The 27319-nt window shown below is 45.5% G+C and overlaps 2 protein-coding genes across 3 annotated transcripts in view; both read left to right on the plus strand.

Moving 5' to 3' along the window:
- Positions 1 to 8671: 8671 nt before the first annotated feature.
- SLC35C1 (solute carrier family 35 member C1) lies at positions 8672 to 13261 on the plus strand. 2 transcript variants are annotated; one of them, XM_073348110.1, is made up of 3 exons: positions 8672 to 8772; positions 9149 to 9690; positions 10378 to 13261. In XM_073348110.1, exons 2-3 carry the CDS (start codon positions 9180 to 9182, stop codon positions 10935 to 10937), a joined length of 1071 nt encoding a protein of 356 aa, XP_073204211.1. In that variant the 5' UTR covers positions 8672 to 8772; positions 9149 to 9179; the 3' UTR covers positions 10938 to 13261. The 2 variants fall into 2 exon arrangements, with proteins under 2 accessions (XP_073204211.1, XP_073204210.1); XM_073348109.1 differs by lacking the exon at positions 8672 to 8772 and having other exon boundaries at positions 8951 to 9690.
- A 1339-nt stretch (positions 13262 to 14600) lies between these two features.
- Positions 14601 to 27319, plus strand: part of CRY2 (cryptochrome circadian regulator 2) — a 37171-nt gene continuing 24452 nt past the window's right edge. Inside the window, exons 1-3 of the mRNA XM_073348108.1 lie at positions 14601 to 14830; positions 21492 to 21600; positions 25973 to 26115. Of these exons, the coding sequence (XP_073204209.1) occupies positions 14646 to 14830; positions 21492 to 21600; positions 25973 to 26115 (437 nt within the window). The 5' untranslated portion in view covers positions 14601 to 14645. The remainder of the gene's footprint in view (positions 14831 to 21491; positions 21601 to 25972; positions 26116 to 27319) is intronic.

Genomic DNA, 27319 nt, shown 5'->3' on the forward strand with positions numbered 1-27319 from the left:
ACCAATGTGAGATTTCTAAGGATAGATACAGCACTCGACCCAAGGTTTAAGAATCTGAAGTGCCTTCCAAAATCTGAGAGGGATGAGGTGTGGAGAATGCTTTCAGATGTCTTAAAAGAGCAACACTCCAATGCGGAAACTACAGAATCCGAACTACCAAAAAAGAAAATCAACCTTCTGCTGGTGGCATCTGACTCAGATGATGAAAATGAACATGCATCGGTCCACTCTGCTTTGGATCATTATCGAGCAGAATCCGTCATCAGCATGGATGCCTGCCTTCTGGAATGGTGGTTGAAGCATGAAGGGACTATAAATCTTTAGCACATCCGGCACATAAATATTTTGCAATGCTGGCTACAAGAGTGCCACGTGAATGCCTGTTCTCACTTTCAGGTGATATTGTAAACAAGACATGGGCAGCATTATCTCCTGCAAATTGTAACCAAACTTGTTTGTCTGAACAATTGGCTGAAGTAAGACTGAGTGGACTTGTAGGTTCTAAAGTTTTACATTGTTTTATTTTTGAATGCAGTTATTTTTTGTACATAATTCTACATTTGTAAATTCAACTTTCATTATAAAGAGATTGCACTACAGTACTTGTATTATGTGAATTGAAATATACTATTTCTTCTTTTATAGTGCAAATATTTGTAATAAAAAATTAAGTGAGCACTGTACACTTTGTATTCGGTGCTGCAATTGAAATCAATATATTTGAAAATGTAGAAAACATCCAAAATATTTAAATAAATGATATTCTATTATTAACAGTGCGATTAATCACGATTATTTTTAGTCGCATGATTAATCGTGATTAGTTTTTTAATTGCTTGACAGCCCTATTTTATATTAATTTTAATTTATTTTATGCTGCTCCAACATTTTCAATTTGCAACATGCTGCAGAGCTCTGTATTGAAAATGCATCACTATTGTTAGAAGTTGTCAGGTGGAAGACAGAGGTTTTTGCTCATGAGTAGTGGACAGTTGGGTTTTGGTACATGGGGAAGCAGTTTGGGATTGTGAGTAATCACATTGCTGGGTGTCAGAATGATTAGCAGTGGAATATTTACCAGTGTTGGCAACAACACCTGTGTGGTTAGATTTCAAAGTTAACACACCATTGAAAAGAATGGGACAGTTCACACCCCTTGGAACTATCTTTTTCAGGCTAGCCCAAGATGCAGGTAAATATCACTGTATAAGTTCCAAAGTCCCACTGGAAAGGTTTTATATGCAACTATAAAGACTAGAAACTTGTTTTTTTTAAATGAGGCTTTGTTTCTGGAGCACAAATCTGCAGCAAAGAATAGCCTGCAGTAAAATCCACACCTACAGAATCACTGAGCACACAGGGCCATGATTGCATTGACTCTGAATAGCACAGGATGTTGAGTGAGGGCAGCAGCACCTGTTCCACAAATATCCGCCCTATCAGTTACTTCCTTGATGCTGTAACCTGTGTAATGAAGAGGTAGGCCAGGGATGGCAACTTGTGGCTCCGAAGCTGCATGCAGCTCTTTAGAGGTTAATATGTGGCTCCTTGCATGGGCACTGAGTCTGAGGTTGGAGCTACAGGTGCCAACTTTCCAGTGTGCTGGGGGGTGCTCACTGCTTAACCCCCTGCTCTGCCCCACAACCTGCCCCCACTCCACCCCTTCCCCCATGCCTGCCATGCCCTCACTCCTCCCCACTCTCCACCAGAGCCTCCTGCACACTGCGAAACAGCTGATTGCGGCAGGTGGGAGGCATGGGGAGGGAGGGGAGGCACTGATTGGTGGGGCTGCCGGTGGGTAGGAGGCACTGGGAGCTGGAGGGGGGTAGCGGATGGGGGGCTTCTGACATATTACTGTGGCTCTTTGGCAACGTTCATTGTAAATTCTGGCTCAGGTTGGCCACTTCTGATGTAGTCTGTTCCATGACAGGATGACCTCTGTTCTATTCTTACTTACCAGTCTCAACACAATAGGAGTTGTTATTAATTAACCCCAAATGTAGCAAGGGAGCATGGCCTCCCTCTGAGACTGACAGGGAGGAACCTCCTCTAACCCTCTGGTGAGCAAAGCCAGGAAAGCCATGCCCACCCCACCAGAAGCAGAGGGACAGAACAAGAAGTATAAAAGGTGGGCCCTGCAACTCAGTTGGGCTGGAGCGGTGAAGAAGACAGATACCTCCCACCTGCTGCTGGAGCGGGAACCTGAAGGGGAACTCTGCAGCTCTGAGGAGCCAAAGGGATTTCCAGTTGATGAGAATGCCAAGGAGCTGCTGGGACTGCTACTAGCAGTATATCCTAGGTGAGACAGAAGACTCCCATGAGACATATGTACACAGCAAGGGGGTTGTAGGAAGTAGCCCAGGGAAACCAGACCATAGTCCAATTGTGTGGCCAGAATCTTGGTCAGTGTGTTTCGGTGAGATCCCCACTGACCAAGTGGCAGAGCCCTCTGCTACAGTTAGAGCCCTGGGCTGGGACCCAGTGGAGTAGGGTGGGCCCAGGTCCTCCTACCCCCTGTTGCCAACCCCACCCCTGGGGTGGCAGCTCCCCACCTTAGGCCAAGAGGCTGGTGTTTGTCTGCCATCTGCCTGAATCTGGATGTCAGGCAAGAAACTGTTTGTTGCTCTGCCCCACCTGGGGAGGGAAAGAGGCCCCTAGACTGTTTGGTGCTCCTTCCTGCCTGGGGTGGGTACTGAGGCCCCTAGACTGTTTGGTGCTCCACCCTGCCTGGCCTGAGCCTTGGACTACTTACTGTTTGGCCCTGCCTAGAGGGCCAGGGCCTCAGAGACCACTACTTCCCCAGTAGACAGAGGCGCAGCAGCGAGGGGGTATGGCCGTCCCTCCAAGACTGATGGGGAGGGACGGCCACAACCCCCTACACCAAATCTTTTGTGCTATAGGTAGGGCTCTACCAAATTCACGGTGCATTTTAGTCAGTTTCACTGTCATAGGATTTTTAAAATAATCAATTTCATGATGTCAGATATTTAAATTTGAAATTTCACAGTGTTGTAACTGTTGGGGTCCTGACCCAAAAAGGGGTAGTGGTGGGAGTTTCCAAGGTTTTTGTAGGGGGCTTGTGGTATTGCCACCCTTACTTCTGCACTACTGCTGGCAGTGATGCTGCCTTCAGAGCTGGGAAGCTGGAGAGTGGCAGCTGCTGGCTGGGAGCCCAGATTGGAAGGCAGCGCTACTGCCAGCAGCAGCGCAGAAGTAAGGATGGCATGGTACGGTATTGCTACCCTTACTTCTGCATTGCTGCCTTCAGAGCTGGGCCCTCAGCCAGCAGCCACCTCTCTCCAGCCATCCAGATCTGAAAGTAGCATAGAAGTAAAGGTGGCAATAACATGACCCACCTACAATAACCTTGCAACCCCCCGACAACCTGTTTTTGGGTTGTGACCCCCAGTTTGAGAAACGCTGGTTTCCCCTGTGAAATCCATATAGTATAGTGTAAAAGTACACACAAGACCAGATTTCACAGTCCATGACATGTTTTTCACGACCGTGAATTTGGTAAGACCCAAACTATAGACTGTAGTACAAAGGTTTCAAACACTCAGTCCACTTAATATATTTCTGTTGTCCACATGACATTCAGATTCTGCAGAATCTAATCTCTTATTTAAAAGTAAGTTTCCAGGCTTTGTGAATGCAAAGAAAATCTTCCAAATGTGAAGCAAGTACAGATTGATGCAGCACTGTCTTCTTGAGTCTGCAGATCTCCCCCACCCATACAAAACTCATTAGGATGTTGATTCTCAAGCCTAAGGATGACACTTTAAATGTCAGCATTAACTATCTCATCTGTGATTGTTTTAGCAAATGGAATAGAGAAGGGATTGGAATGAGGCACCTATGGTGTGGAAACTGCAAGGAAGAAAATGCAGAGGGAAGAAAGGGAGAGAACAAAAAGACAGGGAAATGGGAAAGAAATGGATTCATGGATTTTAAATCCCCAAAAAACTCTCATCTAGTCTTATCTGGCTGCATTATACTGGCCATAGAATATTACCAGTAATTCCTGCATCAAGACCATACCTTCTGGTTGAATGAGAGCATATACTTTTAGAAAGACATTGCAGCTTGATTTAAAGATTTTGAGTGATAAAGGACATGATGAATTCTTCAAGTCATTCACATGATTAATTATTCTCACGGTTAGAAATTGACAACTTACTTCTGAATTTGTCTAGCTTCACCATTCTATTACTGGGTCTTTCTGTCCCTTTTTCTGTTAGATTAAAGAGCTGTCTATTATCAGACATGTATTTCCCATGTAGATACTGATAGATCATGATCAAGTCACCTCTTAAGCATCTCTTGAATAGACTAAATAGATTGAGCTTCTTAAATCTTTCACAATAAGACATTTTAAATAGAGAAAGGAGAAGAGGGAAAGAAGAACAACAAAGAACAGAAACAGCAAGTATTCTGAAGATGAAACAGCTTTCAGGATCAATGCTGAATGTGACAATAAGGTCTGAAGAAATAATAACAACATGTTTAATTAGTAGATGTGAGCCATATTTGACCCTTGATCTTTGTGCAAACCTCCCATTGATGTCCATGGGAGTTCCCCAGTAGATTGAAGGGAGTATGTAAGGGCTGCCCCTAATTAGAAATGGAATTCAGCCCTCTCCATAGGAGTTTGACACCTTTTCTGTAATATCTTCCTACAGCAATAATGGGGAGAGGGGAAGGGGCAATTTGTTTCTCCCTGTCCAACAGCTAAAGTGCCCAACAAGAGGCCCTTGTCTGGGCACTAGCATTCTCTAACAATTATTTTTTCTGTTGTGGTAGTACCTGGGAATGATTGGTACAGCCCCTACAGTGTATCCCTGTGAAGACACTGCTGTTTTTCTATTCTATTCTCTAGCATCACATGACAAATCTGACTCATCAGAGCAGGCCAGGAGAAAAGCTCCTTTTAGTTTAGTTTGGTGCCAGTCAGAGCAGAGTTGCTGCTCTGTCAGTGGAGCCAGGCTGCAAAATGGGTCACACCATTCCCATGGGACACTAAAAATATACAGGAGTCACTCTTTCTTACCCATGCTACTTGATTCCCAGGCAAAACACAATGTAATGGTAATAGTAATGAGGTTTATTGCAGCTGTGAGGAGCCCAGTTTCTAGAATAGTTTTAGCACTGATCCTGTAATCAGCTCCTCCTTTGTGTGACCATTGACTGTGCAGTTCCAATTGCAGGATCTTGCAGATTACCATGGTAGGCAGCCAACAGCTGTCAAAGTGTAGCCATAGCACTGTCGTGGTGGGGGAATGGAGAGGGTAGGTCTAACAGGCTCCTTCAAGCAGATATTACTTCTGGGGGAATTCTGCATTATTGTGAGTGTGCATAATTAATGAACTGTGCATATTTTTAATTTTTTGCACAGAAAAAAGCTTTTGTGGAAATGTTGCTGCAGTTCTGCTTTTGCCCACCAGAGGGTGCTGTGGTGCAAGAACAGCAGCTGCTCCCAGCAGAAAATAACTTCTGCAGTTCCGGATTTTGCCCACCAGAGGGCGCTGTGGCAATAGAACACAGCAGCAGCAACTCCCCGCCAGCTAGGGAAGAGAAAGAGCGTGCCTTCTTCACAGTGCCTGTAAGGCCAGGTCAGGAGACAGGGGCTATGGGGAGACAAACAGCGTGGCATGCTGGGAGCAGGGGTCAGACAGGGGATCATAAGGGTTAATGGGGGAGGACAGACTGGGGCAGGGGCTGAATGGGAGTGGAGGCACAGGGCCGGGGGGGAGGGAAATACAGGGCCACATGGTGATGGGGGAGGGGGTGCAGAGCTACATAGAGACAGGGCAGTGGCTGAGTGGGGGCACAGAGACACATGGAGATGGGGGGTGCAGAGCTACATAGGGACAGGGGAGTGGCTCAGTGGGGGCACAAAGACACATGGTGACACAGGAAGGGGGTACAGGGACACCTAGAGACAGAGGGTGGCTGAGTGGGGGCACAGAGACACATGGGGACAGGAGAGGGGGGTACAGAGCCACATAAGGACAGGGGAGTGGCTGAGTGGGGGCACAGAGATACATGGGAAAAGGGGAGGGGGTGCAGGGCCACATGGGGATGGGGGGAGCAGGTGTCTGAATGCGGGCGAAAGGACACATGGGGTGCAGGAACAGCTGGGATCAGGGGCAGATGTGCCTGACTGAATGGGAGAGGCTAGGGGTTAGCCAGGGTCTCCATGGGGGAAGCTTCCTAACAATTCCTCCCTGCTCTCCCTCCCCACCAAAAAAACCTGTTCATACTTTCCCCACCCATACCCAACAATCCTCCAAGTTCACACCCAGGCTCCTTCCCAGCAATTTATTTCCCTCTCCCTCAGCTTCTCCATTACCCCTGACTCCCCCAAGCCTTTGCACTGCTTCTGAGGGGTGCAGGAAATACATTCTGTATTGTAGTTTAAATGAATTATTACTCAGAGTTCTGTATTAATAGGCCTAGTAAGGAATCTATTCGTCAAAAAAACATTTCCTGAATCTTCTTTGTTGTCTGTATTGTTACAGACAGACTTGCTGACAGGTATTTTGAAATAAATGACCAAAAATAATTGAAACTGGTGTGATTATATTGTATTATTTTGACAAACAAAATATGCAGAATTTTAAAATATTGTGTGCATAATTTTTTTTTTTATTGCAGAATTCCATCAAGAGTAAGATATTTTACAAACATTAGAACATAAGATAAGCTATTACCGGCAGGAGAGTGGAGTGGGGGGAGAGAAAACCTTTTGAAGTGATAAACACCCATTTTTTCATGATCTGTATGTATAAAAACATCCTTACTGCATTTTCCACTTTTATGCATCCGATGAAGTGAGCTGTAGCTCACGAAAGCTTATGCTCAAATAAATTGGTCACTCTCTAAGGTGCCACAAGTACTCCTTTTCTTTTTGCGAATACAGACTAACACGGCTGCTACTCTGAAACATAAGAACTGCCATATTGGATCAGGCCAATGATCCATCTAACCCTATCTAGGGTTGCCAGCCCTCCAGGGTTGTTCTGATGTCTCCAGGAATTAAAGATTACACCATGTGATGAAACCTGCAGGAATATGTCCTATCAAAATTGACAACCCTATCAGTATTCTGTCTCTGACAGTGGCAATACCAGGGCTTCAGGGGGAGTCTACAGAACAGGGCAATTGGAGGGATCCACCTCCTGGCTTCTAGCAGTCAGATGGTTAGGGTTGTCCCAAGCAGGGGGTTGCAGCTCTGACCATCTTGGCTAATAGCCATTGATGGACCTATCCTCCATGAACTTATCTAGTATTTTTTTGAATGCTATTATACTTTTGGCCATCACAACATCACACGGCAATGAGTTCCATAGGTTAACTGTGCACTGTGTAAAGAAGTACTTCCTCTTCTATGTATTAAACCTGCTGTCTATTAATTTCATTGGGTGACCACTGCTTTTTGTATTGTATTGTATTTCACCATTCCCTTTTTCCACACCATTCATGATTTTATAGAGCTCTATCATATTTCCCCCTTCGTCATCTCTTTTCTAAACTGAACAGCCTTAATCTTTTTAGTCTCTACATATGAAAGCCATTCCATACCCTTGATGAGCTTTGTTGCCCATCTCTGAACCTCTTCCAGTTCCGTTATACCAGGGGTGGGCAAACTTTTTGGCCCGAGGGCCACATCGGGGAATAGAAATTGTATGGTGGGCCATGAATGCTCACAAAATTGGGGTTGCAGTGTGGGAGGGGGTGCAGGCTCTGCGGTGCAGGCTCTGGGGTGAGGATGGGGATGAGGAGTCAGGTGCAGGAGTGTGCTCTGGGCTGGGATTGAGGGGTTTGAAGAGCAGGAGGGGGATCAGGGCTGGGGCAGGGTGTTGGGGCATGAGGAGAGCAAGGGATGCAGGCTCCGAGCGGTGCTTACCTCAAGTGGCTCCTGGAAGCTGTGGCAAGTCCCTTCTCCGCTCCTATGCGGAGGCGCAGCCAGGCAGCTCTGCACACTGCCCCATCCGCAGGCACAGCTCTGCAGCTCCCATTGGAGCATGTAGGAGCCAGAGTGGGGCCATGCCACAGCTTCCAGAAGCTGCGTGGTGCAGCCCTGACCCAGCACCCTAGCAGGAGCACTGGAGCAGGGGGCCGCTTAAAATGGCTCGCGGGCTGCATCTGGCTTGCAGCCCGTAGTTTGCTCACCTCTGCGCTATACCCTTTTTGAAATGGGGCAAGCAGAATTGGTCACAGTTCAGTGGGTTTGCACCCATGGATTTCTGTAGTAGGATTGTGATATTTTCTGTTTTACTTTCTATCCCTTTCTTAATGATTCCTAAACATTAGCCAGATTGTGCTCAGAATTTTTTTATTATTTCAGTGGAAACGTTCTTGCTTAGGTTTAAAAGTCACGCTCAAGGCTGGCCCAAAATTAAGGGATTGTATGAATGGGCTTTAGCAAGACAGGAACGATCACAGACAATTTGGATTGGAAAAAATCCCGCTGGAAACGGCTTTCCTTGCCCTTGCCGTGTTTCCGACCCAAACGATATTGTGCCCTTGGGCAGGTGAGAGGGAGCCGGGCTGCACTTGCAGGTGTCCCCAAGGGAGGGAGGGAGGGAGGAGGCGGGCAGCAGCGAACGGGAGCGTGACGCCTCATCCCCGGGGGGCGTGAATCAAGGGCCCCAGGGTAGCAGGCGGGGCTGCAGGTGCAGGATCAGGAAGCGACAGCGATCCGGAAAGCCAGCTCGCAGCAGCAGCAGCAGCAGCAGCAGCAGGAGGAGCCCCCTGCACAGGAGGAAGGTGAGCGACAGATCAGAGTGCGGGGGGCTCCGGGACCGGGACCCCGGGCAGGGCGGTGGGTGCCTGAGCCAGGGACCTGGCTCTGGCAGGACACGTCCCCTTTAAGCTGTTACCACGGCGCAGCGCCTGTGTGGGCGGAGCCGAGCGCTGGGGCGGGTGAGGAAGTGAGCGCGGCTCCGCCCACAGGTCCCTGGCTCCAGCCTCCGCCTGTGCGACCCCGCGCCCCACGGTGTGTCCCCGCTGCGCTGCAGCGCACAGGGGCGCACTCGGTCCCAGCAGCGCAGGGGGGCTGCCCCTCTCCGGGCCGGGATCCCGCTCTGCCTGACTGACCCCAGCTTCTCTGCTTCCCCCCCCTCTGCACCTCTGTCATGAACAGGACGCAGCTAAAGCGCTCTGGGATCCTCAGGATGGCTCTGAGCGGCTCCTCTGACTCCCTGCTGCAGCAGGAGGAGGGTGGCAGCAGCAGCAGGGAGACCCCCTTCCTGTTGAAGGCTGTCCAGATCGCCTTGGTAGTCTCTCTCTACTGGTTCATCTCCATCACCATGGTCTTCCTCAACAAGTACCTCCTGGACAGCCCCTCGCTGCGCCTCGACACCCCGCTCTTTGTCACCTTCTATCAGTGTGCTGTCACTGTCTTCTTCTGCAAGGCCCTCAGCCTGCTGGCCTCCTGCTGCCCACTGGGCTACCTGGACTTCCCCTCCATCCGCATGGACCTCAAGGCGTCCCGCAGCATCCTCCCCCTCTCTGTGGTCTTCATCAGCATGATCACCTTCAACAACCTGTGCCTCAAATATGTTGGTGTGGCCTTCTACAACGTGGGGCGCTCGCTCACCACTGTCTTCAATGTCCTGCTCTCCTATCTGCTCCTCAAGCAAAGCACCTCTCTGTATGCCCTGATAACCTGTGGGGTCATTATAGGTGAGTAGAGCCTGTTGAGTCTGGCTATACCTGTGTGTCCAGTTTGATGTCTTGCAACAGCTCAAAAGTGGATGAACTTCAAAGGTGACCTTCAAAGAAAAAATAGTTGAGCTTATACCTTTCCTCCTTCCCCTTTCCGCCCCTCTGGCCCCCAATTTATGGAGAAAAAGAGCCTGGGAGGTTTTTGGAGATGTTTGTTTTGTTTTTTGTTTGTCTTGTAAAGTATGTCCCCTTTTTTTTAACTTTAGAAATTTGGTTTCTCTCTAGGCTGGAAGACTCTCTAGTGACTGGAAAAGTAGAGAAATAATGACAGCCCTAGAGCCAAGAGAGTGAAAGTTGAGCAACTGATAGAAGTTTTAGTTAGACTGGTTTACTTCTTAGGGAGTTTTCAGTTCTTAAGCATTAAAAAAAAAACCTCAGACAAAACCAGTGAAGACAAGATTTGACATTCCTGAGATTGTAAAGATTATAAAAACAAAACAAACAAACAAAAACCCAAAGAGGAGAACCTTAACCTTGGTGCTGCACTCGGGTCATCTTCCTCCATATAAGGTGGTGGGGAGAAAGAGTCACAGACCCATTTAAAAGCAACTAGCAATGGATTTTTTTAAGGGAGTGTGTGTAGTGTTTGGATCTCTGGTGTCTCTAATTCCCTTTCAGTATGTCACTAATTCTGTATGGTTGCAGGTGGGTTCTGGCTGGGAATAGACCAAGAGGGAGCAGAGGGCACTCTGTCATGGGTCGGCGTAATCTTTGGGATCCTGGCAAGTCTTTGTGTCTCACTCAATGCCATCTACACCAAGAAAGTGCTGCCCGCCGTGGATGGCAGCATCTGGCGCCTGACCTTCTACAACAATATGAATGCTTGTGTTCTATTCTTGCCCCTCATGCTGCTGCTTGGTGAGTTCCACACCCTCTACCATTTTGACAAGCTGGGGAACCCTGGTTTCTGGGGCATGATGACCCTGGGAGGAGTGCTCGGCTTTGCAATCGGTTACGTGACGGGACTCCAGATCAAGTTCACCAGCCCACTCACCCACAATGTGTCTGGGACGGCCAAGGCATGTGCCCAGACAGTGCTGGCTGTCTGCTACTATGAGGAGACCAAAAGCTTCCTGTGGTGGACGAGCAACATGATGGTTTTGGGAGGCTCCTTTGCCTACACGTGGGTGAAAGGGCTGGAGATGAAGAAGGCACAGGAGGAATCCACTCCAAAAACAGGCGAGAAAAATGAGACTGGCGTCTAGGCCAGCTCCAGTCTGCACCTCTGCTGCTGTGCCTATGGAGTGGAGCTTCAATGGGAAAGAAGCCAGGATCAGAAACCTTCAGGGCAGGAAAACATTGAACTATGCAGTGCATAGGAAGGGGTGTCGAGAGTGAAACGAAAGGTGTCCCGTGTATACAGTGTGTTTACTAAAATTGTGATGGGGAGGAGAATGTTACTTCCTTTGGATTTCACCCTGTTTCTTGAACAGGAGAAGGCATTTGTTGATGGGACGAGGGTGTATTAGGGGAACCTTCTCTCAGTACTGGGGCTTCTTTAAACTGCTGTTACCATTTAAACACCATATGGACACCGAGCTGCTCCCCTGGTGATGGAGAGGGAAAAGGGATGAGGTGTGTGTAACTGGGAACAGATAATGGCTACTTCTAGATTAGCCACGAATTGAAGTGGTGAGATCTTGCACTTAAATGTAGGGGAGGGGCAGGTAGCCAGACTTTCCAGGCTACTCCTGCCTCCTATTATAAGTAAGGTTAAGATTTTGTCACAGTTATTTTTAGTAAAAGTCACAGACAGGTCGTGGGCAATAAACACAAATTTACGGAAACCTACGACCTGTCTGTGACTTTTACTAAAAATAATGGGAGGGCAAATAGGGGATGACTGAAGCCTGGGTGTGGGGATGGAGAACGAGAGCCTGAGCACTGCTGTAGGGAAGGGGGACAGCACCTGCCGCCTGAGGGCCAAGCCCTCCCCCCGGCAGCTGAGGGCTGCGGGGGCGGGGAGACACGGCGGCTGATAGCTCTGGCCCCACCACCCTGGGCTGAGGCAGAAAATGTCATAGAGGTCTCCGGAAGTTATGGAATCCGTGACTTCCGTGACCTCTGTGACATAACCTAGCTTTAATTATAAATGAAAATGGATGTCCTTCCTGTTCCTACACCATTGCAATATACACTTGGAAATCCCCTCACCAACAGTTCTGGGACCTCTAAATTGCCTGTCCAAGAACACAGTATTTCCTGGTGTGGATCCTTCAAGGTTGTATGTTAACTATGTTTTTCTCCCACGCCCAAGGGGTTTGCTTGTCCAATAAATGACTAAAAGGATGGGAAAGGATTTTTATCAAACTTCCAAAAGCTAGCAACATTCCTTGTGTTGGGCAGGGGAGTGGTGCTGGCCCTTTCACATAATATTGCTGGGTCCTTCCTTTACTGGGTACCTGGGATTCTGCCTTGGTGAAAGAGTAGCTGGCTCTCTTTTCTTGTGGGTTTCTGAACCATTTGCTGTTCTGGGGTGAGTACCCCGTAATAATGAATTGGAGAATTCAAGACATTTCTCATTGGCCTTCTGTATTAGGGACAGAGTTGCCTTTCTGGCAATAATGCTCTCATAATTAGGCCAGTTTCAGGGTGTATTGCTCTCTGCCCCTCAATGGTTGCCTTACCTGGTGATCCTCACCAGAAGGGGTGCCAACTGCGTGAAAACTGATGCTTGAGCATGGAAAATGCCATAATTCAGCTGCACCAAGAACTAACTGAGAAGTTGCAACTCTTTTACCAAGAAATCCCAGAGGAGGGGTGAATGCAGTTGGGCTGAATTCATATCCAGGCTCCCACTTAAGAGTCTGATTAGCACAGAAACCTCTGTGTCCCACCCTGTCTCATTCAAGTGCCATTGTGGCTACAGCAGAGCTACCTTTTTCTCATCTTGATTCAGACATCGATTCTTCCTCCCTACTAAATACTGTTTCAGCTTTATCTAACCTTTGAGCTCCTTCACCTTCCAAGGATTACTAAAGTGGGGCATGGCGAGAGCTGGTGTGATCTATCCCGCTGTGCCCTAAAAAGTCCCAAAGAGTACCAGGCCATTATTATGAAAGCAGTAGGACATTTTTTTTCTCTCTCTCTTTTCTCCACTCCTCCTCTTGCTGGGTGAATTGTTCCTGATTCCAGGAGCCTAAACCTCACTGGAGTTCTGAATCACAGTTGCCTCATTGAAGGCCTCATTTTTTTTGGTCCGGGGATGATTTTTTTTCCATGGTCTCTGTTAATTAATTTTTCTACTGGGATACATTTTAGGTTGCAAATACCGACCTGTGATTGTCAAACTTGTTTAATAAAAGTGTGGATTGGAACCTTGGGGACTGTTTTGGTCTGCAGAGCTGGCAAAGTGTGCAAGATAAATAGTGGTTTCTGCAGTGCTCCTAGTACACAGGGAGACCCTATATTCCTTCTACTTGCTTCAGCATGGTAGCAGTCCTGGCCTTTCACTATTGCCTGTCTCTGAACCTGACACTGAATTGTCATTGTAGGCGTAGCCTCTCCCCTCAGACTTGTTGGCCTGTAATCACGTTCTGAGAGCCATAGTTTCATGTTTGTTAAGTGATGAGGTCTCGTATCAGTGGAATTGCTGAGATTTTCAGCACTGAGCTCAGATGTGGCTGCATGAAGGACATTACCCTTCTCCCTCCATGCATATTTGCTGCTGTGTGTATGGATAGGACTCACTCCTGTATTCTGCAAGGAATTGTTCTAGTAGTATGGTCTCAAGCAACCAGCACCATGTCACCATACAGATTCTGGGTGCTTCTTGCGTGCCTCAGATAATAGTAAAAAGGAGTATATTTGTGGCACCTTAGAGACTAACAAGGTGCCACAAGTACTCCTTTTCTTTTTGCGAATACAGACTACCACAGCTGCTACTCTGAAACCTGTCAGATAATAGTGGTTGTGCAGTCACTAAGCAGATAGTCTGTCCTCCTAAAGAGTGCTGTGTTGGGAATCCCCCATCATCTGTATCCCCCATAGTTGCCCTCTATGCATCACAGGACCAATTTCCCTGGGATTCACAGGACAGTGGTTTTCAACCTGTGGTCTGCGGACCCCCGAGGGTCTACAGACTATGTCTAAGATCTCCAAAGGGGTCTGCACCTGCGTTTGAAATTGTTTAGGGGTCTGCAAATAAAAAAAGGTTGAAAATCACTGCGCTCGGAGAAGGATTTCTCAGCCTGAATAACGCTTTTGGCTCTAGTCAGGTGTGTGTCTCACCTGGATTTCCCACAAGTTGTGGACACAGCTACACTTTGTTAGCACTGCTCACAGAGGTCACTGAGGAACGAGGAGGATGGGAGGCAAATTAGACAGAACACTGGGTTTTAAAAACAGTGTTGCCAACTCTCGTGATTTTAAGATCAGACTTGAGATAGTCTTTTTCTTAAAGCCCTTGACCCCGAAATCATGTGAACAGGATTGAATCTTTCCTTAAAAAAAATTCAGTCCTTGAGATTAGCTTGAAACCTTCAACCCTGAAGGCAGCGACCCACAATTCCCTGCGTGTGGCTCTCTGTAAATCTCATGAGGTTTGGGGCCTAGGAACGTGTGGCATCCCTGGGGGCGGCAAGGCCACTCTCGCCGTGTAGCGGCGCCGGGGCAGCCCGCCAGGAGTCTGCAGTGTGAACGGTGCTGAGCGGAGGGGCGCAGGCTCGGGGCTCGTGCAGCCGAGCGGTGGCGGTCACTGGGCGCCGCGGGGTTCTCTATTCTCCTCCTGACCCATCGGCGCAACCCCCGACTCGCCGCAGCCACGCCCCCTCGGCACGCGGCAGGAACGTGCCGCTGAGGGTTTGCCTAATGGACTCCCCGGCCAATGACGGGCGATGTGGGCGGGGCGCCGGAGGCGGCCTGGGCGCGTGGGTGGGGCGGGAGTCGGGGTCTGGAGAAGCCGCGCGGCAGAGATGGCGGCTGCTGGCTCGAGTCCGCCCGGCCTGGCGCGCTCCGTCCACTGGTTCCGCCGGGGGCTCCGGCTCCACGACAACCCGGCGCTGCAGGCCGCGCTGCGGGACGCCAGCTCCGTCCGATGTATCTACATCCTGGACCCCTGGTTCGCCGCCTCCTCCGCCGTGGGCATCAACCGCTGGCGGTAAGCGGGGGGAGCGGGCGCCCCGGCTCGCGGGCTGCCTCCCGCCCTCCCCGGCTCCCGAGGGGGAGACGGAGGCTCCCGGGCTGGGCGCCCCGGACAGCGGCCCCAGGGGGGCGGGGAGTCCGATGCATTAGCTACGCGGCTGGTGCCTCCGAGCGGGGTGCCTCCCCTGCGGCACGTGTGCCGCCCGTACCCGCGAAGGTGGGCTCGGGAGGGGCTGGTAGCGGCCCCCAGCCCCGCCAGTCCTCCCGCTGCCGTTTGGGGAACGGTTCCCGATTTTGTTGCCCCTTCCCGGCTACGTTGAGCCTCGACTGCTGCTGTCTTTGCTAGGCTGCAGGGCCCTGGTCCCCAGGACAGGGGCGTTAGGTAAGAGAGGCCTGGCTGCGTGTTCATTTGGTCGCTGTCTTCTGCTGCTCTGGGATCGGTGCGTCTGGGTTGCCGGTCACCAGTCTGCCCGGGGGCCCTGCGCGAGTGAGTAGTGAGACGCATCTTAGCCCCCTTACATGGGTATTTGGGTCATTCTGAGACCAGAACCAGTGAAAACAGCACAGGTTTCCCTTTAACGTCGTCACATGTCAGCAAGAAGCGTGATCTGCTTCTTGTTATGTCAGTGAACTGGGGATGGTTGCGCAATGTGCTATTTAACACATGGGCTGCGTGTATTTTGTTGTGGGTATGTACTTCATTGCTGTAGAGACCAAGCTGTGCGTGCCTTTTACGTCATTCTGCCACTTACTGCTTCAGTAGGGGTGGACTCTTCCCAAACATTAGTGGTCCACAAACAACGTGTGCTACAGCAGCAGAGAAGTGCACCACCTCATGTGTTTCATCTCCATAGTTATATATTCTCCCTGATGGTAGTTAGAACAAGCAGTGGGGTGCTGACCTGTACTTGCAATAGTAGACAAGCCTTTTCTCTACTCTGAGTCATGATGTCTCTGAATAGGAAGTGAAAAGAGGAATTCTTTACCTTAGGCACTTATGAGTTTTGTGTGTGGTGGTTTTAAGTGCTGTCTTAGTTTTCTCTAAGTCATTGGCCATTAACTGTGTTTTGTGTTTTGACCAGTTTTGTGATCCATTCTGAAATGAGGGCAGTTGAAACAGTATATAAATGTCTACTTTTTGACATAATTGAAGGGCATGCCCTGTGCTCCCCACTATACAAACTACAGACCAACCTCTAAAGACTGTTTATAGTCTGAAAAAACTGGAAAAGCTTGGATCGTGCCGGGAAGCCTGCAGATGGGCGTAATCTTGTTGTTGATGTCTGGCTCAGCTTTTGAAAGGTGTTGGTATGTAATGCCAGTGCTGCACCTCTTAATTAGAAATCCATTCCTGTTCCACTGGTCTGGAAATGCTTCAAATTTGTAGCTGGCCTTAGACCCGGCATATAGAATCCTAGGTGTTAGAGATGGGAAAGACCTGCTATGTCATAGCTAGTTAATCATCAGGGGCCAGTGCAGGATTGTTTTAGTGCTTAATTTGTGAGAATCTGGGTGCCCTTAAACATCGCTCAGCTGTGTTAAAAAGCAGCTGGTAAAGGACAGATCTTGGCCCTGAAAAACTGTGTCTTCCAATATTCTGTGCTCCAGTGGAGAATAATGGTAAAAGTATCAGCCCCAAATTAATTCACCCTTCCATTGAAAGTAACATTTATCACATACTTTAAAGATATGTTGCTTTAAGGATGGGCGGGGGAGGGAGAGAGTTTCTTCCTAAGTGCTAGAATGTTTGAGGTATTACTTTATTTGTGTGGGTCTAGCTGATCTTGCTACTCTAAATGTCTCTGCACAGTAAAAATTCTGTATGCTACCCCTAAGTCTGGACTTTCAATTCTTCTAACTTTGCTCAAAACCAGTTCCGTGCAGAAGTTACCTTGTTCATGTCACCAGCTCAGTTGCAGCCTTTGGAATCTCATTTCTGACCATGTGAGAAGGTGCTATGGGTTTTAGAAAAATCTCATAACATACAAGATGCCAGATTATGTAAAGCAGCTGTGGCTGGTGCATGTTTCACTTTGGGGAAACTCCTTTTTCCCAGGTACTCTGTATAAGTCCCTGAAACCTCAGAGCTATATGACAGCAATAATCAACACCCTCTCTCTAGCTTTCAGCCATTCTGTGTGTGTGTACTTATACACAAACCCTTATCCTCTTCCTGTTCTCCCCCCCCCCACCCCCCCAGAGTCTTAGGGAAGTATACTTTGGCTGCTTCTGGGAGGAGAGGGACTGGGTGGACAGATTTTTGTTGGGGGGGCAGGGGTTCCTCAGTTATGGAACTGAAGGAATGTGCTGGGTGTGCAATGTCTGTGCAGGGAGCAGGATTTTTAACCTAGTAGGCATCCAAGTTGTGTTCTCCTAACATTATATAATACTGATCTTACGGTCTTGGCTGCCTGCATATTTGGACAGCTAAGTGGGGATTTACCTTAACAATGCTGCTGTGCACACAAGCAGGAGTTCTACACCAAGGCAAGAGCAGGCATAACCTAATCTTCTTTGCACCCCTTCAGAATTTGTGCCCAGTTGCAAGGTTTTAATGAGGGAACAGTCACGTGGTTAAAAATCCTCTGCATGCTCTTTGGAAAGTATTTGGGAAATTGTAGGACTAACTCATCAATCACTTACGTTGTGCATCACCACTTAGTCTTTGAGTGGCAAGATTATTGCTAAATTCTTGATTCTGGTAATGGTTTTTAAAAGCACTACATAGCACAACTCAAAATTCTAAAAGTACCGAAACAACTAGAAATGCAGAAATCTGGGTATTCAAAATTTTCTGTGAAGTTTATTCTGGCTTAACTTTAGTTTTCAGGGCTGCAATCTAGTCACAAAACAGGAGCAGCCTGGGTAGAAGGGAGGATTATGCTGCTGCACCAGTGACTCACTCATGGTCTGGGGGGACCACAGCTCTGTGTGAGAGGGGTTAGTTAATCTCTGACCCATTCAATCCTTGGTTTTTCCACTGACACAGTGAATTGGGAGCAACTGTGGTGGTTCTGCTTCTACTGCAGAAGTGCCTATAGGATCCAGTGAGGGCCCCATTGACCTAGGCACTATTCTTAGTGATACGGGCATCATTCACTATGAAATGAACAGGCTGCTTGTGACCCTTTTCACATGGGCCGTCAAACAGCCATTGGTAGGTGAGACTTTGTCACTTCCAACTTAAACTGAAGTAGAAAGACTCCCTATCCCATTAATGTCCCCCACTCCAAGCTGTCTGGTCCCCTGGATCAGGGATTCCCAAACTTTTTTCCCTGAGGTCCACCAGTGCCATTGCAATAGGCACTGCGGCCCACTACTAACACTTCTTGAGGAAAATTATTAATTTTAATTATTACCTACATATAAACTATAACACTGTAAATAGCCAGTGTACATGTTTCCTTTTCATTTTAGTGTAAACAATTGTAATGATAGAAATCTCTAGCAATATGCACTGAAAGAAATGCTTCAGGATCTTTGAAACAAAACAGTTGTAGTGAAACTACAATTTTAAAAAATGTTGAGGGCAAAATGTGGTGGTCAAAAAGGGAAAAAACAGTTTTGTATAAAACTGAACAATAAGCAACAACAATGTTAACAAAATTGTTTAAAAAGTGTGTGGTGTTGATTTTAAAACAAAATAGTTGTCCAACTTTGAACACTATATTTTCAATTTTTTTAGAAATCTGAATTTATGTGCTGTGTAAGTAAAGACCCCACCCTACTCTCTACTAGTTAGAAAATAATCATATATAAAAATATAAAATAAGTTATATTATAACACACTAATGCAACAGGTATTCATCCAATCCGGTAAAGGAGAATCCAAGCTTTGTGTGTGTGTCGTCATATGTTCTTACCACTTTATTTTTTTCGGCCGGTTCATTTTGTGTAGTTGTAGGTGGTCCAGGACTTTCATTTTCTTCTCCTAGTGCACCCTTCTCATTTTCGAAAAATAAAGTGATCCATGTCAGATTGCAGTACTGCTTGCCATTTTTTTTTAGAGTTGTGAATGGCAGACTGCATATATGCTGCTAGGTTATCTTGCAGTGAAATGCACTATTATACTCTTGAGAATTAAACTTAACATGTTGCAGCTTCTTTTTTTTTTAAATAGTTTTTTTCTATATTCTGTCTAACATATACAGGTCAAAACATTACATTTATATAGCTTGTACTTAAATTACACAGGTCACGTGGAGTTAAAGAATGCAGTTGTGCCGGAGGATCACCTGAAGCTGTGTCATGATCCATCTTTGGGCACCTCTGCCCTGGATAACCTATTATGAGAATACATTTTAAGTTACATAGGAATTTATTAGGAATCCCATGTTTCCCTACAGTTACATCCCCAGAGCTAAAATTCTCAATGTATGAGATCATCACACCTGATTGTTAGGCAGAAAGGTGCTCTGTAAATATATAACATTAATCGGGGACTCAGATTGCCTCTGTGTAGGAGAGATTTGTATTTTGCTTACTTTTCTGCCACTTGCGTTCACTGGTGACCGATATTAGGAGTCGGACCACAGAGCTGTATCATGAGGCAGATATGTTAACCCATGTTTTACGTAACTCTGTGAAATTGGTCATGTTGGAAATTACATATTGTCTTAGTGCCCGTACATGTGTTACGAATGTAATACCTGCATTTATTATTAACCCCCTCAGTACCTTACTGAGATAGGTAGGGTAAGTATTTCCATTTTAGAGATGGGGAAACCAAGAAAGAGGGGAACTGGGATGCTCAAGATAGCACAGTGAGTAAGCAGCAGAGCTGAGTGTGGAATCCTGGAACTCCTGTTCTTGAGTCCAATGCCCCCTTTCTTTAAACACTGTCTTCCTGCTTCATAGGAAATGCATAAGCAAGTCCCTACCCCAAAGAGCTTGCAGTTTAAATGATGTACTAGATAGACAAGTGAGGATCCAACAGACCCCAGCAGAGCAGAGGAGGAGTGAGGATGTTCCTGGTTTATGCGATATAATTGTTTAGCCATATGCCCACTGTCAGGCCTAGGTGTATGAAGGCTTCTTAAATGATCTGCCGCATCACCCACAAAACACTAGTGCCTGCAAAGTGGGCTTTTAGGAGTAATTTGAATGAGGTGAGGTAGACATTTGGCAAATAAATTTTGGAAGGAATTCCAAGTGTCATGGCATTGAGAAGCTGCCAGTGAACAGATGAAAAGTTTATTAAGGCTGGCAGCATCACAAAAAACCCATTGATTATGCAAAAGCAGAACACAGCAGAGATGTAGATGGGGAGCTGCTTTTTGTAGGGCCTTGAAAACAACATAAAGAAACTTGAAGTTGATATGCAGCACGGAGGGAGCAGTGAAGTAGGGTGGCTTGATTTAAATCATGATTTAATTGAGGAAGCTAAGAAATTTGATTTAAGTAATTTTAATCTTGTTTTGCATTTGTTCTTAGTTTTTTTTCTTAAGTTTGATTCTCATTGGCTGTTGACGTTAAAACATGTTGATTTCCTACTATGTATAGCCTTTACACTAAATTAGGTACTACTGTTTGGTAACCAGGAGGTTACATTGTATCTATGCACATTAATTTAAGTAGTTGTATAACTTACTTTTTATTCAGATTTTTATTTTTTGTCAGAAAATGGTGACTGTCATATTTTCTATTTATTTGATTGATTTTACTTGTGATTTGTATCAAGCTGGAAATTTAGAATTCAATCTAAAATGCACAAAAACAGCATTTTAAAATAGTTTTATTTAACTAATAGAATAACCTTAACTGTGCTGGATACACAAAAATGAAAAGTGTATCCCATCATGTTTTGTATTTAAAACTGGTCTATTAAACAAAGGAAGCATTAGTTATAGTTAATGAAGTGATGTATGTGAAACATAAGGTCAAAACACTGTGAGAGACCATTTTTGGCAGCAGCTTTTGGGGCTGAGTCAGGAGTGTAGTGTCCCAGGTAAGAAAGGAGATGCAGTGTGGACAAGTGACCTAGTTGTCAAGGTCACAGTGGAATACAAATTTATAGCACAGTTGCAGCTGTCCTAAGCTGTCCTGATGCTGCATCTCTGAAGTCTTGGTTGTATGTTTGGCCTCTGTTACTGATGGGATAGAAATGTTTGTGTCGCTTTGTGCTGTGCATGGCCTGTACCTATCCAGAACTGTCATCTTTGGGGTAATCCATGGCTTTCTGTGGAACACTGCTTTGAAATAGGAGCCTGGAAGAGAGAGGCCATATTATTTCACATCTAAAATCCCTCCAGCAGAAGATTATTCTCTACAATATATTCTGCCAGATGCTCTATTGTCTGAAGTTCTCCACATAGATATTACTACGTCTGGGAAGTATCAGTTTGAAGGACGCTCTAACTGCCAGATGGGCATTAAAAGCCCAGAGAGTAACTATCATAAGTAGATGGGATTACAAGAGCAAGGAGGACCTGGAGAGCTCTTGCACATCTTGCGTTTGTCTGGGCAGCGTTGGTGTGGTTGGTAGGGAATTGGCTGGCACAGCAGTCTCTCTGTTCTGTTTCTGCCAACTGTTGGACTGAGCAGAATTCTTGGAAGTCATATTTCCTGGCTTAACATTTAGCTCATGGAGCTGAATTGAATCTTAGGTTTACTGGCTGTGTGATCTTAACACTAGTCCTTGAGCTATACTGCTAACTAGGTTTATTTCTCCTCCACAGATTCCTACTCCAGTCCCTGGAAGACTTGGACAACAGTTTAAGAAAACTCGGCTCCTGCTTGTTTGTGGTACGAGGGCAGCCAACAGATGTCTTCCCAAGACTTTTCAAAGTAAGAGGCTAAACATGTCTTTTGACATAAGATCCCATTTTGGGATTCTTGTTTTTACTCCATATGTCCTTGTACCCTAGTCACTGATGGTCCTCAGGTTGCTCTACAGCCCTGTTTTATTTTAAATCAGTATGCACGATGCCTTCATTTAAATAATTGATTCTAATCTTGTTCTACATTTTTGTTACTGTAGTTCTTTTCCTAGAGAGGTTCAATCTTATTGGTTGGTATAACTGTTAAAATATGTTGACTTGCAAAAAAGTAGCCTTTACCTGAAATTTGGTTTGGTTTTTTTTGCTAACCAGGAAGATAACTATACACATTTATTTAAGCAATAATTTAGCATAACATATATTTATTCAGATTGTTTTCCTTTTTTTATTGTGTTAAAAATAGTAAATGGCTCATACTTATTTACTATATAATTTTTATTTGGGATTTGTGTCTAGCTCCATTTGGATGGAAATTGAAAATTAATGTACAAAAATGCCATTTTAAAATTTTGTTTTTATACAATATAGTTTTATTTAATGTGCTGATTTTTTTTTCCAGTTTATCAAACATGTTATGTATTTAAAACTACTTTATTAAACAAAGGAAGTATTAACCTGCTCTGGCTTCTATGAGTTAGCCTTTCAGAAGTTATTTAGGCAACTAAAGTTGCAGATAGGTAATTAGTGGCATTTATAACAATGCTTAAGCAGGTTAGGTGTCTGACTCCCTTTGAAATGAGCCAGAATTAAGTGCCTAACATTCTTAGGTGCTTCGTAAATCCCACTAGGCACCTAACTACTTTTAAAAATCTGGCCTCATGTCCATCATGTGTTTTTAATTAGTAGATCTCCTCCTCTCATGCTTGTTTTATCTTTATTGACTGGAAAAAGAAAACAAGAATTCCTGCTTTCTCAACTCTGAATCAGTATCTCAGCTTTGAATGAACTAGTCCAAATGAGAAAATAGTTTCTCTGCACCTGCTAACTAAATTGAGACCAAAAATCATTAAGGTTTTCTGCACAACAGAAACCAAAACTACTTATATGTGGAAAAGTGTAAATAGCAGCTTTTGTTCTATAGTAAAGACCAAAAATAATGTAGATAATGTAATAAATGATATTGTGACATATTTATATGGCCTGAGTGGACTTCAGAAGTTAAAGATGTTCCTCATGATTCTATATGTAATTTAAAAAGCAGCATCTTTAATTCATTAAAATTTGAGGACCTTTTGATGCAGCATTTTTTAGTTATACGATTTTAATAGATTATAATAAATTTAGGTCTTAACATAGGTGGTTGTAATTTCATAGTTTAAACAGACTTTTTTAAAGAAAAATGTATTAATTTTAAATCAAAAATCATTGATTTGTATCCGCCCTGCTTCTCAAAGCTTGCCATAGATGATGAGAATAAGGGAAGAATATGCAGTTCAAGTGAGTCTGAATGAGCTTTGTCAGGGCACAGAAAGCAGTCATAGCTGTCCACTTGGCAAGAGAGGCAGGGGGAATCCAATTACCAGGGGTCAGAAGGTTTGTTGCTATTCTTTCTGGAACTGTGTTTTAGCACGTTACAAAAATATCCTCTATACTGCTTTTAGCCTTTCCTGAATCCAGGTTATTTTTATCTAGTAGGCTGCAAATAAATTCTGGCTATTTACAGTCCATGTCCTCTCCTTATTTTAGTTAAGGACTAAATCTAATTCCAGGATTATTAAAAGTAAAGGAAACCTACTGACTTGTTTCATGGAACTCAGCCAGCTGTTTTATATTTTAAATTTAAAGAGCAGTAGTTGTAATTGACTTGCCCAAAGAGGAGTCAGCCTAAACTTCACTGTAGCCTGTGGTTCCTAAGTGGTTAGGTTTGGTTGTTAGACGCTGTCAGGTATTTTAGGCATAAAGTACTGCATATGAATACAAATGTTCATGAAGCTTTTTAAACTTGAGCTTAAAGAGTTTTGTTGGGATTTAGATCTTTTTCTATAGAGCTAGTGTCCCAAACAGTGCAGTACTGAGCTGGCATATAATAGAAGGACATATGGTTACATTTGGTTTCTTTGAGGGGTGTTCTTAGATGGTCTTAGAATTAGAGATTGTCTAGTGGTGTGTTTTGTAAGGGTAATTAGAGCATGGGGGTGAATGCCTGTTTATAAATAGTGCAAATGACAACCGCTGGGGTAGAAAGGAAGATGCAGTGGGTTTAGAAAGAGGGCAGGTGAAGCTTGCAAAGCATTTTCTTGAGCCTTGTCTGCAATAGCAGACTTCATACCTGTAGTTTATTTCAAGCATGCAGCTCCAACAGCAGTAGCAACCAAGGAATCAGTATAAACAAGGCTCAAGTGTTCATGCCATGTTGTCTAATGCTACTCAGAGCAGGGCTAGATGGCACAATAGTAATGCAACAGCAGTGTCTATTCTACTGCTATGTTATCCCCGAAAACCCGCTTTTGCCTCTATTTTTGATGAGAGGACTGACTTTAGAATTGAGTTTCCAGGGGGAGCGGGAAACATGGGAGACAAGTGGGGAGTTGTTTCCTGCTATGAACTTTCCCAGTACCACCCCCCACCTCAGCATCACTGTGTCTCTAATTTATGCAAAATGGCAAAACTTCTGCTGTCGCATTTTGCTTGTGTTACTGGCTGCGCTAAACCCTCAGCTCCTGTTCAGGAAAAGGCAAAGTCTCCCGCACAGCTATTCAGATGAGACTGGGCCTCTGGGGGTAGTGGAGAGAGGGTGTCCCATGCCTTTTCAGTGGGAAAATGTGACCCCATGTTAATTGTGTCACTTCCTATTTGTGACTTTTTAAAGCCCCATTCCCCCCCATTCCCCCTTGGCTCTCTGGGTGTGCTCAGCAGAGTGTTTGCCGCAGCCCATAGGTGTGGTTAGCTCTGTGTTTGACAGTGACTTCAGGAGTGTCACTGTGGAAACCATTAACTCCCTTCTCATAGCACTCATTTGCTGAGAAAACTAGGCCATGGATTTAGAGAGCAAATCATGTTCTGCAAAGGGCTGAAAGAGACAGCGCAGCTGCCCAGCTCTTCTCAGGCCTTTGTGTTTCAGAACCAAGTCCATGTAGTCTATAATGTGTTCTAGAGGGTATTATGTGATATCTTGCCAGGTTCGTAGCTTGGATAAGGCAAAAGCAGTACCGCTATTTGGAGGATGAATGCCCCAAGTCTGGATTCCAGCATCTTCCTGTAGAAAATCACTTTGCAAAGTGTTGCTGGTTGCTTGACAGTCATGCTGACAGAGTGGGGGCCAGGCCAAATTCAAGTAACATTGCTGACTGAGAAGCAACTGGGACAAATTTGAGTGGCATTGCAATCTGGCACACAGCGTTGCAGTGCCACTCAAATTTGAGCCGGCTGCATTTCAATCCTTGGACCACCACTGAAAGTTGCCCCTTCCATTGAAATCTGAAATGGCACCCGTGCTGATCTGTAGCAAGGTCTCCTTCAAATGGTGCCTTCCTTCAGTCTACACCCATTCTTTCAGGCCCCACTTCTGATGCAATATAGTGCTGCAGCTGGCAGAGATCAGCAACTTCAGGCACCAGGAGCTGAGTTGGAGGTGAACAGGAGCTGCTGCCTGGCCTAGCACCTGCAACTCCGAAAGCGTGAGAATCTCTAGAAGGAGGGTAGAGGAGAAGGGGTTTGTCCCCAGAGGGGATGTCTGAGGTCTGGCCTGTATTTTTGAAATACAAAGTTGACAGCCATACTAGTGTTCTCCTTAGGGTCATTCCTTATTCTGGTTTCCTCTCTCCCTCACTTCTGGCTTCCAGGGTTGGACAGAAGTTCTCTTGTGTGGTGGCCTTCAAGGGATCTTGGAAAACTTTACTTCAGAACCTACATTTTTGGCTTAAACTTCTTGATAGTTTCTCTGTATAAATACATAAAAGTTATAAGCAGTTTGCATTGAAAATTTCCCCTGCACTTTGTAGCCCTAATATTTCAGTATTGGAGTGGTGTCAGAGAACTGGGAAATGAATCATGCCATTATAGTCTTACTGGCAATGCAGACAAAGGGAGAATATGTATTGCGGGAGGAGGGAGGAATGAGGTTCTTAAAGTTCTGCAATCTTGGAGTTCAGTAACATTGATGAGCGTTAGTATAATGCTAAGATTCTTACCCTGACCTTTCATAGTGGTGGTAAAACAGAATACGCCACTGATTCTCTATTCCATGTCTGTTGTTACCACATCTGTCCACAGGGCTCCCTCCATGGTTTCTCTCATCACGTCCTAGCTTCCTGTAAAGCAAAAGATTCCAGGACTTCATTGGCGTCACCTTAAGGAACCTTGGTCACTCTCTTCAGTGATCATGCTAGCTGCTGGGAGGTCTGGTATCTGTAATGACAATTTTGTTTTGTTCTTCACAGGAATGGGGAGTGACCCGTCTCACCTTTGAGTATGACTCCGAACCATTTGGGAAGGAGAGAGATGCAGCTATCATCAAACTAGCAAAGGAAGCTGGCGTGGAGGTGGTGATAGAAAACTCTCACACACTCTATGACCTGGACAGGTAAGAGGTAGAGGAGAGGCAGTTATACTGCTTAGACAGGGCTGATACTGTGCTGTCTGAGGACTGTAGGAGAGTTCTAGTCTGGGGAAGGTTTCAGTCTCCTGATACACATAATTTGGCAATTATTTAAAGCATGCTTTGCATGTGAGCGCAGATGGGGGGTTGTAGGGATTATATTTCACTGAGTCATTCCTTTTACAAGAGAATCTCAAAGTGCTGATGGTGATGAGAATGTTGGGATAGATGTTGCCTCAGTCCCATTGAACTGTTTTCTTCTGTGGTCACTGAGTAGTTCTGGTGTGTCCTGCTCTCTGCAGCCCTGCCTGTGATGCTCCCTTATTGTGCCCTTTCTGACTGAAAAGCCTGAGAGAGGTTACCTTTCAGATATGTTTCCATTAATACTTAGAAATTGAAGACTTTTCGTTTCTTTGGGCTGGCCTGCACAAACTCACCAAGCAGGAATTGATTGTAGAAAAATAATCATGTTCAGCATAAATGGTGTAACCCATTTTTAGAACTGACAATCCCCAGTGAACACTAACTACAGTCAGATTGAATTCAAATTGAAAAGATAACAGCTTAAATGTTGGCTCAGTGTGGCCCAAGTCCTTGTCTCTCAATTGCTCTGTCTGACAGTTCCCTTCTGATTGATGGCAGGTCATTTTCTTCCTCCAGTTGGGTCTCCCTGCTTTCTGTCCCCTGGGATCTAAATCCTTCATAGTCCAGACTTGTTGATGGCCATTGTGAGAGTTTCTCCCTAATTCCAGGCCAGGCAGGTCTGGCCTTAAAATAAATAAATAAAAATCTATAAAGTGTTCTGTTAAGGAGCATTATGATCTTGTTTGACCCCCTATAATAGCACAGGCCATAAATTTTAACCTGGCAGCTCCTGCATCAAACAAATAACAAGTGGCTGAGGTAGAATATTCCACTGAATGCATCCGATGAAGTGAGCTGTAGCTCACGAAAGCTTATGCTCAAATAAATTGGTTAGTCTCTAAGGTGCCACAAGTACTCCTTTTCTTTTTGTGGATACAGACTGACACGGCTGCGACTCTGAAACCTGAGCTAGAATAGATGTCTTTTTTTTTTTTAAGGCATAATCTTGATTTGAGGACACCAAGTGATGGAGAATTTCACATCCCTTGGCAACATATTATAACCCTCAATGTCAAAATTGCATTTTATTCCCATTTGAATTTTT

The sequence above is a fragment of the Lepidochelys kempii genome, chromosome 6 (genome assembly GCF_965140265.1).
Source record: "Lepidochelys kempii isolate rLepKem1 chromosome 6, rLepKem1.hap2, whole genome shotgun sequence".
Taxonomy (NCBI): domain Eukaryota; kingdom Metazoa; phylum Chordata; order Testudines; family Cheloniidae; genus Lepidochelys; species Lepidochelys kempii.